The sequence below is a fragment of the Pinus tabuliformis genome, chromosome 1_1 (genome assembly GCF_031772625.1).
Source record: "Pinus tabuliformis cultivar Carrire ecotype Pingquan chromosome 1_1, CPIR1, whole genome shotgun sequence".
NCBI lineage: Eukaryota > Viridiplantae > Streptophyta > Pinopsida > Pinales > Pinaceae > Pinus > Pinus tabuliformis.
Window position 1 is genome coordinate 335,431,967 of NC_142297.1, and position 17,467 is coordinate 335,449,433.

A 17,467-nucleotide genomic window follows, 5' to 3' on the forward strand; every position below is an offset into this window, starting at 1 on the left:
AGAATATATGAGATCTCCAAAACTCAGAAATCATTTCTAGAAATTATGCCTAGAAATGACTTAATTAGATTATTAACCAATTTTTAAATATTTCCTAAGTCTAAACTTAGGGAATATGGTTAATTAATCAGTATTAATTAAGTCAAGGCGAGAATCATCTAGAAACTCACATGGATCGATCCAGAGATGATCCTAGCCATTGATTATGTTTTAATCTTAGTCGTTGGTGCTCCAACAAAGGATTATAAGAGGAGGTCGATGTGGTGATGGAGAGGACACTTGAGCAGTTCGATTTCTTGGCAGATCGATTTCCAAAGTAGCAACAGTCAGTTGTCGGAGAGAGCCAGAGATTGAAGCAGTGAGTGAGGGGCAGGGACAGTGATCCAAAGGAAGTTTTCCAGATCCGGAGAGGCAGCAGCAAAAGAGTCGAGTTATCCCAGAGAGGCAGTTCAGAGCTCTATGCAGTTGCTTTAGAGAGGGCAATTCGATTTGCTGGAGAGAAAATCATTCTCAGATCCAGAGACTACGCAGATGTTCCACAGGGATGGAGAGATGAATTTCTCAGTGATAGAAGGCAGAACGACTTCATTGGAAACCAGTCAGAGGCTAGATGTCATAGTGACTGCACAGTTCAACGCAAAAGCTTCAGGAGGTCGAGTTTTCTGTAGGCAAGTTGTGTCGGGATTGCTTATGGAAGAAGGGTAAATTCCCTTCAATAATTTTGCCCAGATTTTCTTGCTGTGGATTTCCAGTTTCAATCATCTAGATTGTACTCAGATTTCACTGCTGCATAATAATAAAAACCCTCATTGCTGCATCGGTTTTCCCAAGTTGGGTTTTTCCGGGGACATTTGTCCAAAAATAATTGTCTCATATTTTATTTGCGTGTGCTAGCATTTCTCAGTTTCCAATGCATTATTGTTCTGCAATATTTTATTTGTGAAGGTTGCAGTGTGCTTATTTCGATATTTTCGGTAGCAGATAAATTGTTAAATTAATTAACAATTAGGAGAAATAATACTAGTTGTTGCAATAGGATTCTAGTGTAGGAATTTTCACAATAGCATCATCCCAATCCTCATAGCATCATCTATATTTCTGTAATACAAGTGTTGACATTTCAATCAATTTTATCAACATCGATCTTTGAAGTAAGAACCCTATCTCATATGTGGCTCTGTCAAACATATCTTCTGTTATATAGCTCCTGCAACAACGTCATTTGTTTGCAAAATGCTAGATCATTATTGATATTGTCACAATGACTGTAGTCTCTATCCTCAACCCTGTTTCAGATCTGTTACAGTTCATGTATATTTCATAGCAAATCCTAGCATGAAGTTACTATACCAAATAACAACTTAGATTATTGGTTTTTCAACATATGTCAGCGACTATCTTACTGAAGGAATATAATTGCTTCTGTTCATCAATTAGACCAAACTGTCCAATTTAGTAGAACCAAAATTCAACAACATTATACTTTCTAGCATTCTAGTACATTGTCATCCAGTATGAGTAGTACGCTGCCCTAGGTAGATATGACAACACTTTCATAAGTAGGCCTGCAATGTAGCCATCGCTCTGCAACAATACAAGCCTTCCTCAGATATTGATTGCATCTCTAATGGAATACCAATGCGTTATAGGCATCTTTGTTTGGTAGATTGCACTGTGCACAACCTTGGTGGCTTTATTTGACCTAAGGCACATCTACGAATAGATGAACCACCTCCTAGAGAGCATAGAGATTGATTCAAGGTTGAATCAAATATAATTCAATGACCAGGCCCCCGATGATGGTTGCACATGTTCACATGTAAAGAATTCTAACGAAACCCGTCAACCACAATGTATATTTGCAAGTGTTCAGTGTCAATACATGCCAACCAAGCGCTTGCGTCATGCTTGAGAGTCAACCTTCATCAAACTATTATAGTTTGACTAGACTGCCAACAAATTCATCCAACCAATGCGCACTGCAAGTTTCCAGAGATCACAGTGATATACCTCAATGTTTCAATGTAAAATATAAGAAATCAACCGCATATATATCCACCACAGAGATAAGTATCAATGTTAGGCTTTATTGTACATTACATACACCTAGCGAGGAAGATTGTCAAAATACAAATAACCTTAAGCTTCATGTATACCAGCCCAATTCTTCTTTATGTTTCCTTCTTTTTTAATTCTTCACCCAATGCCAGTGATACCCTCGATGGGTGTGGAACAAGCCTCAAAACAAACGTAGTGCCTTAGAAAAAATCACGAAAAGGTGTTTCCCAAGATCTGTGCGTGTGTAAATAGTTGTGCCCAACGAATCCCATTCCAAAAAAAATAAATGTTAAGCTCAGACGAAATTAAAAACTTTGATCACTACTGTTGATGGTGACTTCAGAACAACGCTAGATCCATAATCAAGAACAAACAAAATTAAGCCCAAAAGAACCTCAGTTTCGACCTCTCATTTGCTTGGTGTCACAATTCCAAATCATAGATAAGACAAACATATATCATGTGATACGCTTTGGGAGGGCTATTAGGTCACTATATATAGAGGTGTAGAGGCTCGTGGAATTTGACTTGAAAAGGTTTGGGGGGAAGCCGAATTTTTTTTTTTTTTTGGTAATTTGAATTTTGGAGCCAAACCTTGGTCGAAATGGAGGGAGAATTAATTTCATTTGGTGCCATGGTTTCATTTTAATTTTAAATTTTGATTGGAGCCTTTAATTTGAGACCAAGGCAACTTTGGAGAATAAACTTCAAGAAAGTACCTCTCTAATAAATATATGCCACATCATCACCCCTTTGGGGTTTTGACTAGTGTTGCAGGAAATGTCCCCCCCGGATCAAAACCCTGATTCGCGATCCGTACAGATGCATGGGGGAAGCACCGTCTGAAACGCGTTTCGGGCTGATAAACACGCTTCGTGGAAATTTCAGGAAGCGTGTCCCGAAATGCGTTTTGGTTTTTCCGAATCGCATTTCAGTTTTTTCCGAACCACCGAAACGCATTTTGGACGGCGCTTCGGCCGTACGAAGTGTCAAGCTTCCGAAAAAAATTATAAAAAAATGCAAATATATATATATATATATATATAGATAGCAAAAAAAAATATAAAAAAATAGAAATATAGCAGACCCAAGTTTTGAATATAAATGCAAATATATATATATATATATATATATATATATATATATATAGCAGATGTTTTTGCAGACGCTTCGCTTCCTAGATTTTTGGAAAATGACGCTTCCGCGTCTGTGCTTCCAAAAAACATCCCCGTTTCGTCCCCGCTTCGTGCAACATTGGTTTTGACCACAAGATGGGGTTAGTATCTTTGATTGGGCATATCTCTCAATCCGTGAGGGTTCTCGTGGTGTGACACGTACCATTGGGATTGGCATGACGAAAAGAATCAAATGACAATGGTCTTGATCTTCATCCCCAAACGGTCCAACATGTGTGGGGCTTTTGCGGTTTTCCTGGGGCTTTGAGCAATGGAGCTTCGAATTGATGACAAATATGAAGAATGTTCAATCACTGATGTTGGCATCAATGACAACACCATTCAACACAACCTGTATCTGTATCTATCTCTTAACGTCTAGACTAATGAAATGTGCTGGTCCTTAACCCTCCAAATTTGTAAGGGGCAAATTTAGGGGTTAATACGAAGAATCTTGAAGACAACATAGGATATATGTAAAACATGTACAGCCAAGAGAAACCAAGCAATTCGATTTTTCTTGTCGCAAGTTCATTGCTTTGCTGCTACTTTTTATGGTCTATAAAAATCATTTTGCATCTACATTGAAGGATAAAAGGAAATAACAGGGCAATATCCATAAAAGGACCATCTAAACCCTGCGATATCTTAAAATGTGAGAAATAGACTATGGTCCGGATACAAGTGAATTAAACTTCCTAGTCAAATTTATTAGGCAACAAGTTTTCAATGACAAAAATTTGCTGTCTTTCCAGTGATAGCTGATGTCTCTATGCTGTGTTTTTCAATGTTTTACAGGAATTTATTGACAATTTATGTTAAGAATTTCCTCGTATATTTGAATTATGCACTTACTGGGTTTATCTAATGTACTTCATGGATCAAATTATTATTCTATGTTTTATTCACATATATGCAGTTATGCTTGATATCCTACTTAAATTGTTATATTTGTTAATTTTCCTTTCATTGGTAAAGATGTGCTTTGGGGAAAATAATTGAATTCAGTCTCTATATGTTTCTAGATGATAATAGGCAATAATATCGCCTCTCAAAAATCTACCTTCAGTTCAAGAAGTGTAAGTAATGACGAGAGTTCAAATGAAGAGATCCAACCTCAATGTCTACAGTGTCAGGGTATTATTTCACATACCTCACTACTGCCTCCTCAATTCTTTTTTTTTTCTTTACATTTTAAATGTTTGGATTTTTCAAATGGGAAATGTAATTTCTTGTTTTTATCTCACTGAAAAGCAACAAATAACCCAAAATAATGATAGATGATTTATTTAGTAACCTGCTGTTTGTTTACTTACCTGTATCAACTTTCATGGGTAACAGAGGCTATCTTCTTATTCTCTTTTTTCTTTTTCTATTAATAAATCCAAGGAGAAGCTCGAGGTGAAAGCCAAGGGACATTTCCCCACATTCATGGGTGCCATCACCGGTGAATCTGTTGAGACATACTTGTGCAACTCATCCAGGAAGATTCGAATTGGACACCTAATGGCATGAAACTAACCAAATAGCTAGCGATGTTGGCAACAACCGATTGAGCTACCCCTTGGGCTAGGTGTCTATCTAACAACGAATTTTAATCCCAAAAATATATAATGAAACTACCTTTTGCAAGTATTTGATTGCTATAAAGTTGGCATTTTTAGAAATTCCTCTGAAAACTTTCTTTTCCTTCAGAGATTACATTCATGGGTCTTCATTCCTTTTTTTTATGGATGCATAATCAATGGACTGTAAGGTTCATAACACACTATGGCTTCAATAATCCTAGCTCAGTTTTTGCATATTCTCCAGTAGTCGATGATTCTATGTGGATAGAAATGGATCCAAAACACAATCAAGAGGGCAGCATTTCCTCCTAGATTAGTTCGTCGCACTTCTAGGCCCAGTCATAAAACTCAATAATCCAAGAGTGGAGGAATTCCAAAACTGTTAAAGATCTAATCCAAATAAGAGATTTTGCGATAAATCAAATGGTCACTGTAAGACAAATTGTGGTTAGGTTCAAGGTGAATCATTAAGGGTTTTTTTGAAAACCACAATTACTGTAGGAAAACCTAATAGTGTTGAGATTATCATATTTGCATTTTTTGAAGCTAGTAAGTTCTTGTTTTATGTTAACCCTAATAATCAAATTAAATGGAAAAACATATAGAGAATATATATGATCTAAATTCAACGAAATCAATGAATAGAGTAATGAAGAATGATGGATTGACTAATTGAAGGAAGATTCATTAACAAAATGAATGAATAGAGTAATGAAGAATGATGAATCGTCTAATCGAAGGAAAGCTCATTTGATGAAAATTCGAATGAAAATTGGTGAAATTTCTGCATTCAAGAGTTTCAATGCAAAAGAGAATTTTGGCTTTTTCTTAAAGTTTTTCCAGATCTTAACCCTATGAACTTTTAGCCTTAGGGCTGTTATGAAATAAAATCAAAAGAGCAGTGGCAGTGGCATACTTAACAACCCTAACCATTGAGGCAATCCAAGAGAAAGGATACCTAAGTGTTCTGATAGCGTTTAGCCCTCTAGGGTAATCTTATCATGCATAAATCAGATTTGAAAACACTTATTTATAGCTGTAAATACAGCAGAAAACAGCCGTTATCTTCATTTACACTGTTAATCAATTACCCTCAACATATGTCAAATGAGCATGACATATGTAGTTGAAATGTACAAGCCATGAAGGATACAGATCACTGAAAATCAAACCTGTGATTTACATAAGTGTTAGACAGCTGAAAACTTCATTAACATGGAAAAGGTGAAGTTCGTGTAGATATTGTAGCCTTATGACAAGGCTAGTACAATCCTTTAGCTCTCCAAAACCTTTGCTAGGGAAAACGAAGAAAACCCTAGGCCACACCAAGGAGATTCAACAAACATGAATCACTCAAGCATTTTCTTCAAGGAAAGACATCACCTCTTCTCTTCTCCAAGTACAACCTAGGGTTTTATTTCAAAACCCTAATCCCCAAATCTCCAAGGGATGAAACCCTAATCCTAGACTTCAAGATGATCCAAGAAGATAAGAAATCCTAGTGATGCCAAGAGAGAGAGATGGATAAAGTACAAAAGAAGATGAGAGAGCTAGTACGTTCCTCTTAATCAGAACTGTAACACAAGAATGAACTAGAATGATGATTTAGTGGAAGACTTTCGCCTTCCTTATATATATGAGAAGTAAGGGGGGTCAACCATACATATGTTGGAAATTGTCTTAACAAGCAGCCTACAATAAGCACATGTAGGCTCACATATGTGAGGTGCTACAAGAAGCAAGATTCCAAATAGGAGGGAACTTCACAAGGTGTGTCCAGTGCTCCACCTACAAGCCTCTAAAGGCTTCATCAATCCTCCTAATTCATGTACACTATTATGTCCACTCCCCTTGGATGAACATTGTTGCAACTTATGTGAATTTGAGCCAACTCCAAGCCTTCATACATGAATCCAAGCTACCCTGTGCTCTTTAGGGTGCAAGCCCTACTCTAGGATGCAAAATGTTTTTCCTATTGCTTGAATGCCTTTGAAATCCCCGATATGTCTCTTTGCTACAAGAGACAATGGTTTCCATGAATTCATGAATGTGTGACTTTACATAATTGATTTTGTGGATATGGATTATGACTAGCGTCAACTATATTTTCTAAGGTGTATGGGGTCAACTAACGACTCCCTTAAAAAAGTGTAAGTAGATCGAGGGTGATAACTTAGGTTGTCCACTACTAACCCTAAAAGATTCACATATTACTTTTACAAACTTCAAGATAAATTCAAAGGAAGATTATCCACTACAAATCCTTTCAGGGTTTAAAGGAAGGATTTATCCAAGAACAATGTGAAGAGAATGCACTCTTTCCAGTAGATAAGTACTTTTGCACTAAATGATCATTTATAAACAAATCCACAAGACATAGAGAGACCACCTACTCAAGAAATCATGTGCATCCATAAACCCCAACCATGAAAATACGTAGAAGTTGCAAAGTCATTCATAAATCATATCCCCAATGAGGTGTTTTTAGTAGAGTAAAAGTAGAGAATGAGTTATGTATCTTGATTCTCCACAAGTAGTAATGATTTAGAAGTGAGGAGTGCTTCATCCACAAAAGACCTTTAAAAGCAAAAAAATACTACCTTTGTCTTTTACAAACCCTAGAGGTACTACCTTGTTGCCAAAGAAGACTTATATTATACCTCTGCTAAGCGCAAAATTGTTTTTCACTGCTTGAAGAGTGCCACAACACCTTGCCGTCAGAGGAATTAATCCTTACACTACCCCAGAGTTACTGCCCAATCTTCAGAAGGATGCTGCTGTCCCAATAGGGCCTCAGCAGAAGAACTGCTGCTTCAACCAATGCCCTAGAAACTTGGTTCACAGCCCTCATTGGATCTCAGAAACTTTGCTTCAAGAGACGGTGGTCTGCTGTCACAATTTGTCCTCCAAAGTCATGTGCTGCCACAGACGAGCACTAGAAGGAAGGCTGCTGTCTCAGATCTCTTACTTGGATGAATCTGTATCCACAAAGAAGGTTGTTGCTGCGTAGACTGACTTTGCTTCCCTAAACTGCCCCAGACAGACTCTGGTGCCTCAAAATGAGCTGTCTGCTGCTCAGATGGGGACTTTGCTGCCCTAGAATTTCCCTCAGACATATCATGGTGCTACAAAGTGGCTCCTCAAACCAAATAATTAACAGAAATCTTCCCTTGCTTGCCAAAGCCAGATGAAAGATGCCGCAGAAAATTATGCTGAACGTAATAGAGAGAGGGATTGTCTAGGGTGGAATCTTTCATCACCAAAGCCAATCAGAAATAAAAGGGTTTTAAAACCTTCAAGAGCCTCAACTCACTAAACATAAATATTGAACAACCATGATGATAAAAATGATTCTCCTTTCTCTTATTTGTAGATTCCGTTTGGGGTCTCTTTAATTTGAGGGGCTAACAATTTTCCCTTCATTTTGTGGAAAATTTGATTTCTTTCACAATTTTTTCTCCAATTACCCCAATTTACCTAATGTTACCCCAATAATATTGAATAATGGATTTCCCCTTTTACAAATGACTATAACCTATGGGGTTGGATAGGCTACTTTGTCCTCCCTTGGGCAAATAATTAGAAGAGTACATTACAGCTTGGAGCTTATTTTACAATGAAAAACTCTGTTTTAGAAGGCTAAATTTGGAATTTTCCACCAATGGAAAACAGATGCAATTTCTCTATGGACAGTCCAAAATTGGTGCCTAGCTTTATGCACAACTAGTCTAAAACCAGCACCTAACATGCTGAAATTTCCCCTCAAAAATAGCACCGTAACTGTTCCAAAAGAAATCCCTGCATCTGGTAAGAGTAGACCACATGAAAAACACCCAAAACCGTCACAAAAGCATGTTGATCTCATGCTAAAATTAGCACCTTTGACAGTGCCATACATGCTAATAATAACTCCTCAAAACAGCACCCACATGCGGATAATAATCAACAAAGGACAACACTTCTTTTTGTTAAATTATGCAATGAGACATGACAAGTAAGACAGTGGAAAAGGCTTTAAGCCATCCCATAAACATATTCATCCAATGGCATCGATATATAGTACATGGATGTAACCACCTCTATATCTAGAACACATTGACAACTCATCTGTAGATAAGAATAACACCTCATCAAGGATAATGATGACAACTTATAAGAGGCTAACATTATTGTTATGCAAAACAGCCCAATGGTTGTGCTTCCACATGCTAAGAATAATGCCAAGGAAAAGAACCTAGTCAATTCTAAATCAGTCTCAAAAGTGTTTTACACATGTCAATTAGCAATCATACAGGAGTAGTATAATCTCATAAAATAGAAAGAATGGGGGCACCTTCTTCTAGAGCTGAATTATAAGTTATCTGTGATCTATTCTTGATAAAGGCGCTTAACATTAAGTCATATACTAGCTACGTTGTCCTCCAAGCAATGTCACAGTTGATCTTTGGTTAGGTTTTTGACTTTGCTTGATGAACAAGCCTGTTCTGCATGTCTCTCCACTGTTTGTATGTCACTGGGACATAGCTTCAGAAGTAATATACCTCATCACACATGAATACCAGTGCTGGCACGCTTCCATATAAATCTGATATGCCTCCTATCAGCACTGAAAACTAGTTTGTTTTCTCTCTCAAGGAAAGTGAATGGTGAACTATGATTTTCCTTGGAAGATGTCCTCATGATGCTCCCATGAAAGTATCTTCCAACTTTCCATCTAGGCATAAACTTCTAGAAGAATGTAAACTCTGAAGAATACTGATTCAATCTGCTGGTTCTGAGTGGATATACGAGGTTCAACAATACCATCACAGATATATAACCCAAAAAGTTCTTTGATTGATTCTTAACCTGCAATAAATGTGTTTTCTTGCCATACAGACTAAAAATGAAAATTCAGTGTCTGAGTCAAACATGATAGCATTTTTACAGGTCTATTTTGAATCTGGATTGTTCATAGGTTGCTGAGCATGATAGTATTATTATAGGTCAATTTCTAATCTGGATTGTTCATTGGTTGCTGTATTATTGTTTGCAAGTGTGAGATTGCAAAGAGGCCATAAGGTCTTTTTGATTGTTATTAAAGTTAAATTCACAAGAATAATCTGCTTCGTAGGATTTGGCTATGCCTTGGTGTTCTGAAGTAATTTGGTGATATCTTATTGCAGGTTCAGGTGGGCGTTTTCATTGTGATGAGAATACTGCTCATTTGCAGTGCCAATCGTGCTGGGGGTGGATGCCACTAAGAACTGATATAGATGTTCCTCAAAAGTGTAATAATTTAACCATTTAAAAAATGAGTTGCCTAATTTGTATTGCTCTTGTTTCATTGTGATTGACTTTGTCAATGTATTTATAAAAATATCATGTTAATTCCTGATTATTGCTTCTTATTTACATAAAGATAAACTATATTAATTTCCATGAATGACCAGAGTAGGTCAATTGGACTCCAAATTCTGTCCCCAACATAATAGAGAATAACTAGCGTAGAAGAACCACAGAGATTAAAGATGTAGCTAAATACAAAGTTGCTAAAACAATCTGAACATAGTAAACATTAAAAATAGAGTGAGGGGGAGGTAAACTCAAAACTGGCTAAACGTAAACTATATGACCCAAGTATATGTACAAAGTGCCTTTGAGGGAAGATGAAGGGTCATTGAAGACCAATGCAAGAAACAAAGATGACATTGGCATTATCGCATTTGCATCTATGCTTGAAGTAGAAGTGGAGGGATTGATTGCATCATTGTTCACTAATCTGAAAGGATCGATACAAAATTTGATGATATCAATGAAAAGTGACTTGGTTACACTCATGTATATAGAGGGGAGTCACTTTCATTTGGGTCATCCCACTTCACATCACTTGTCTCTCTCTCTTAATAAGTGAACACTAGCTCTCTTGTTCTTTTCTCTTGGACACAATGTGATCTTGGTGGAGCAAAATGTCTTGGGAGGGATACTGTTTCATGAGGAGACTTGTCTTGGATTGATGAAGTGATTCTTGATTGAATGGTGTAAGTTTATTGCTGATGTGAATGGGTTAGCTACTAACAGATAAATCATAAGAGACTGGATAACCATTCTTTGTGAAAATTAGCACTAATTATAGTTGTGTTAAAACTATTTATATTTACTTTGCATTTTTTAATTGTTCAAACACAGTTGTGACTATGCAGAGACTTAAAGCAGTAGCGGACAGTAGCGTTCAGATAGATTCACCTGTCCACCATAACAGGAAGTTTTTCATTTGTAACCATTGCATTGGTTTTCACACTGGCAGGTGTAGGATGCAGAAAGATACTCTGCAGTGCATATTGGGATTCACAAAATGCCATACATCCCAACTCTTTTTATGTTCCTTGCATTGATGATGCATTGCTACCGGTATTTCTTTTTCTTATTCTACCTTTAAATTCTAAGTTATTTCAGATTCTTCTATGGTTTTATTTATCTAGTCTTTTATTTCAAAATTCTTCAAATGTGAGATAGGTTGGAAACCTCAGTGAAAGATGTCATTTGTCTTGATTCAGTTCCTTGTCATTGTTTGCTTTTTTTTTGGTTGGCTTCACTTACGGGGAATTGAACCTTGAATCTCATGGTTTACATAATACTTATAACATGGCAATCACCAATTGAACTGCTCCCCATGGGCTGTGATTGTTTGCATTTATTATTGACACTATCAATCCTTTCCTTTCTTATTGAATTTGTATTTATATCTTGCAGCTTATGTAATACTTGTTTGAGGATATGAGTATCCTTAAATAAATTTAGAATAAAGTTAGGAATGCAAAATCAGTGGCATTGAATATTGTCTAAATGGTGCAGCATATAAGAGTATCCTGTCCTATTATCATTGGCTAGGCAGATTTTTTTGTATTTCTGGAAAAAAATTGCTTTAAAACTTTGATATACGAACTTTGTATCAGCAAAATAAAGTTGTCAAGCTTTTAGTGGAGTCTAGACGATGGGATGGTTATGTACTAGATAAATGACACCTTGTTTATGTTGAAATTTTCAAGTCTAACCCGTTAGAAATTTTTCTGCACTATTTGGTTTATTTCTCCTACTTGTTAATTACTGAACAAGTTATTTAACCATATAAATACTGAAATAAACACAATACAGTCTCAACCATCTACAGATCAACAACTGAAAGAAATAGACAAACACACAAGGGACACCGTTATTTTTGGACAATTGTCCACTGAAAAACCCAACTTGGGAAAACCGGTGCAGTAGTTCTGAGGGTTTAAATTATGATTCAACTTTTCTAAGTACAACTGGGTGCCAAATTGGCTCACCCCACAGAGAAAATAATTTGGTAGTAATACCTCTCTTCGGAAGCAGATATTCTGAAAGTCTGCTCCACGAAACCCTCTTCAACGCCTCTCTGAGACACTACGTCAACCCTCCTGGCCTCTGCCTCAACCCTCTACGCAACCTCTCTAGCCCTTTGCGTCACTTCTGCAGCGTTTGTGTCACTCACGCAGGCCCTCTGGCCCTCTGCGCAGTCACTGTTGGCCTCTGCATGGCTTCCTCTGGCTTTGCATCTGCCTCTCTGCCTCTGCATTGGTCTTCCGAGACTATCTTTGCCTCTTTGCTATGCACTCACTGCCCCTTGTTGCAACTGATCACTGGTTCGATTTCTCTTAGCAAACCCTGCTCTAGAAAATCGAACTCACTGATCACTTTGGTGTGTCTCCAACTGACCCTCAAGCCTCCTCTTATGCTTTTTATGTTGAGTTTTCAATGACCGAGATTACATCTCTAGTCAACGACTAAGATTAAATTTGGCTTGATCCATGTCCTTCAAAATCTTCTAACCCAGTTTTATATTAATACCCATTAATATTTTTATTTTCCTAAGTTTAGACTTAGGAACCCATTAAAAATATTAATTATTTTAATATCTCCTTCATTGGCTAGAATTTTCCCAAACCATTTTTGGGTCTTGGAGATCTCATGTGCTTTAGCCTCTCCACCAATTTTCATGTCTAGAGCACATCCGATGCTACCCCAAATCAACACTCCCTCTTAGCGAGGAATGTGCTCTAGTAATACTCCACCACTGAGCATCACCTTGATTGTTTAGCACCGGTATCTATGCTGATGTTTGGCCTTCTTGCCCAACATCCTCTGCACTACTGCATCTTGTATTGCTGCCCATGGCTCTCCCACTTCCACTGCTACATCTGTACGACAGCTCCTCTGCATCTGTGCTATTGCTGGTCCTTTCTCCCAACACTGCATCTGCACTGCAACCCTCTCTCCTCATGTAACATCGTGTTGCCAATAGCACTACCGTTGCTACTGCTGCACTACAACTCAGTTACTGAGACGATGGTAACTGATCTACCCAACTACTGACATCCTTGTCAGGCTAGAAACCCTCCTGATGCTTGTTGAAGAAAGTGTAACTAGGTTCGGTCTTCATAATGACACAAGCCATTGTAAATAATGTAATTTGTATCTAGCAAATTTTAGTTTATTTGAATCATGGGCTTCATGATCAAAATATTTGTTGCTCTCGTTATGAGCTATAGGCTAGGTGATAGGTTGTGTCATTTATGTAAATGTATACACTTGAAAAATGTACAAGCATGACTTCAAGATCAAGGGCATAATCGTATGGTAGAACTCCTTCAAAGGCAAGATCAAAAGAGCTACGAGATAATCCCTCCAAACGATTGAAAAAGAAATTATGTATTTTCGGCACATATCTATTTATATATGAATGTTCACGTCGGCGTAAATCATATTCACGTCTGCTTGAAGTCGGTTAAAAGGCTGTTCACGTCGGCTTGAAATGGAGGCCCCAAATACTATAAGTAGCCCTCCTCCTCAAGCATTCAGATATCACGGTTTTGGGTCTCAATCTTCATGCGAAAGACTACTGTTCAAGAGTGTAAAGAGAAGCCGCATATCAGTGTGTTTATGACCACAATCAACACCACGAGAAGTCTGCCACTTGCGAAGCAAGGGCATCATCCAATCTGCCTGCCTTATCACTGTTTTTGGGTCTCATATCTATGCGTAGGATCCTAACCATAAGTGCGAAGATAAGGAGAAGCAAAGGGCCGCAGTTAAATACTGTCTATGACAACAATCAAAGCTACAGGAGATTGCCACGCGTGCGGAATTAGGGCATCACCATGCAAGCCCTCTCTATAATGTTTTGTATTTGATCTCTAGTCTAATTGAAGGGCAGTAGTATTGGAAGCATAAAGGCTCCTAGATCAAGGGTCTAGCAAGCTAAGGAGGTCATGATACTGTGCGAAGAATCTGATCACTGTTAGGGTCGTCATACAATCCTAATCTATTGCTGTAACAAAAGTTGCTTCTATGTCTCGGATGTTGGGCTATTAAGGAGCCATTGCCATAGCGAAGCAAGAGAAGGATTATAAGAGCAAACTGTTCACTTACACATGGAGAACCTACAGTAGCTTTAGTACTGCAATAAGGGTTTCTAGACAACCAATTGAAGGGATCAGATCATAGCAGTTCAGATCCATGTTGCAGCAGTAAGAAGAGATCCTAGCCTTGATCTTGGAGTCATTTGGTCTCAAGGGTCTTGTATTGGTCTTGGAAATTTTGTCAAGAGGAGAAACTATATGAAGAATTACCGTGGGTTTTCCTCTCAAGTTTGGAGAGGTTTTGCCCTGGCTGCTGCCTATATCTCGAGTTATTGTTCTTTCGATTATTATGCATGGTAGCTGGTTGATGAAGTTAATAATGACTAACATATAGAAGTTCATGTTTTGAATAATCTAAAAATTGAATTCACTTCACAAGTAGTTATCAAGTCAGAGAAATCATTAACAACTAAGCCCTTAGATTTTTCAACAATGTTGAAGCTCTCTCTGCCACTATCATGTGCTTCCTCTGCTACCTCTGAGCTGCTGCAACACCTCTGTGCCTCTCGCACTGCTATAAACACCTCTGTGCCTTTCTGCACTACTGCAACCACCTCTGTGCCTCTCGCACTGCTAGAACCCTCTCTGCACTGCCTGGGACTACTGCACTTTAGCACTCTCTGCCGCTTCATCCACATCCGCTTCTACCGACATCCACCATCCTGCTACTGTCACTTCGGGGCTCCCGTAGTTGGATATGATCCAAGAGTTTGGATACCTCAAGGATCCTGCCCCTCATCTCCTGTAGTCCTCTTGACTACAGTTTGATGTTACCCCAGCTCTTCTCTAGAGGTACATGAGCACTCATGGCACAATCATCATCATCCTCTACCTCCTTCTCTGCCTTCGTTGGCGCTGCCTTGGAGTCAGACGCCTCTCCTTTATTCTTCTTCCTTGGACATTGGGTTGAATAATGGCCCAATTCCCCACAGTTGAAGCACTTTATCTTGGAGAGGTCCTTTTTCTTCCTCTTCCCCTGCTGCCATGTAGATGCCAGAGTTGCATCTTCTTCATCCTCTTTCTTGACCTGGGCTCCTTTGCCACTACTTCCCGCCTTGGTCAGCCGTATGATCTCTTCTTGGCGAAGAGCTACCCATAGTTCTTCCCAATCTGGAAGATTCGCTCTGCCAAAATGCTTTGGACGAATGTCTTCCACTCCGTGGAGACTGCATTCAGGGCGGTCCTCAACATTAATTCCTGATTCGACGTGGCCCCTATGGAAGTCAGTTGGTCTTGAATCTCCTGCAATCTATTGAGAAAGTGATCTATCTGCTCCCCCTTCTGCATCTGATATGACTGCAACTAATTCTCCAGTAGCATCTTCCTCTACACGGAAGTGCCCTGATACAATTTCGTCAAGGTGTCCCACATTTCCTTTGCCGTATTCTTCTCAGCAATATGCTGAACTACATGATCCTTGACCCCATCAAGGATTATGCACTTTGCCTTGGCCATCACATCCTCATACTTTTTGTTATTAGTTGGGTTGACTGGGATAGCCACGGTTCTCAAGGTGAAGGCCTTGATGCGATGTCTATCTAGAATAGACAGGATCCTGGCCTTCCAGATGACAAAGTTGGATGCCTCGTCCAGCTTGTCCCAATCCCTCAGTCCGTTCATGGCCATTTCTGCTCTTCTTTTCGACTCCTCTGAGTCTCTGACTCTCTACTTCCCTCTTGGAAGTTCTCTCTTCGACTCCCTCTGAGTCTCTACATCCCTCCTGGAAGTTCTCTTCTAGACTCCCTCTGAGTCTCGATTTCCCTCATGGAAATCCTCTCCTAGACTCCTTCAGAGTCTCTACTTCCCTCCTGGAAGTTCTCTGTTATACTTCCTCTGAGTCTCGATTTCCCTCCTGGAAATCCTCTTGCCAATAGTCGAATCGCACCTCTCCCATCTCCTTTGCTCTTGCAACACTAATTTGGATTTCTTGGCTAGAAATCCGCCTAGGTAGCAACTCCCTTCTACCTTGGTTCTGTCCCGTTAGGTATTCTGCCTCAACAACAACACCACCCCACCAGCTTCACACTCAATCTGGCCACAACTTCCTATGCCCCAACAACTGAAGAACTGAGCCTCTAGGCTTTGTGCAATCCCGATAGTGGCTAAATCGCTCCACTAGCCAATTGCGTCACTCCTACTTGGCTGAGCAAGATGATGTGGCTCTTCTGCGTCTCATTGCTTCTCCGCTGGCCCCTTCTCTGGCTCGAATTGATGACGCAGGGCCCAGGCCCTCTGCGTCAACCCTTCTCTGTTGCTTTCTGCTTAGGAACAACTTCTGTCACTCGGGACAACTGTTTTTGCTGCAAATTCTTTGATCCAGCTGGTACCTTCAGCTCTCCTGTGATCTGCAACGCTTCGATACCATGTTGAAATTTCTAAGACTAACACGTTAAATTTTTTTATGCACTATCTGGTTTATTTCTCCTACTTGTTAATTACTGAACAAGTTATTTAACCATATAAACACTGAAATAAACACAATGCAGTCTCAACCTTCTACAGGTCAACAGCTGAAAGAAATAGACAAACACACAAGGGACACTGTTATTTTTGGACAATCGTCCACGGAAAAACCCAACTTGGGAAAACCAGTGCAGCAGTTATGAGGGTTTTATTATTATGCAGCTTTTCTGAGTACAACTGGGTGCCAAACTGGCTCACCCTACAGAGAAATAATCTTGCAGTAATACCTCTCTTCGGAAGTAGATATTTCAAAATTCTGCTCCACGAAACCCTCTCCAACGCCTCTTTGAGACACTATGTCAGCCCTCCTGGCCTCTGCGTCAGCATGAGCGTCAGCCCTCTGAGGCTCTGCGCAACCTCTCTAGCCCTCTGTGTCACTTCTGCAGCCTATGCGTCACTCACGCAGGCCCTCTGGCCCTCTGCATAGTCACTGTTGGCCTCTGCGTGGCTTCCTCTGGCTCTGCGTCTGCCTCTCTGCCTTTGCGTCTGCCTCTCTGCCTCTGCGCTGCTCTTCTGGCACTATCTTTGCCTCTCTTCTATGCACTCACTGCCCCTTGCTGCAACTGATCACTGGTTCGATTTGTTAATCTAGGTTGTCATTATGGCATTGACCGTGATGTCAATATTCCTGAGATGGCTAATGATAGTCAAGACTCTTGTTTGACAAGGATACCATGAATGAAGATGTCAAGCCACTAAGAAGAAGTCTTGTCCTAGATGCCTATTGTTCATAATGGATCACTGCACTATCATGATGACATATATGGTGACATTACATTTG

The 17,467-nt window shown here is 39.3% G+C and overlaps 1 protein-coding gene across 2 annotated transcripts in view; it reads left to right on the forward strand.

Annotated features, from left to right (window-relative positions):
• LOC149212926 (uncharacterized) overlaps window positions 1–17,467 on the forward strand; it is a 261,965-nt gene that overhangs the window by 99,912 nt on the left and 144,586 nt on the right. For both annotated transcript variants that reach the window (XM_089391933.1, XM_089391932.1), the window contains exons 8-10: window positions 4,259–4,370; window positions 9,967–10,071; window positions 11,088–11,191. In XM_089391933.1, the coding sequence (XP_089248059.1) occupies window positions 4,259–4,370; window positions 9,967–10,071; window positions 11,088–11,191 (321 nt within the window). The remainder of the gene's footprint in view (window positions 1–4,258; window positions 4,371–9,966; window positions 10,072–11,087; window positions 11,192–17,467) is intronic.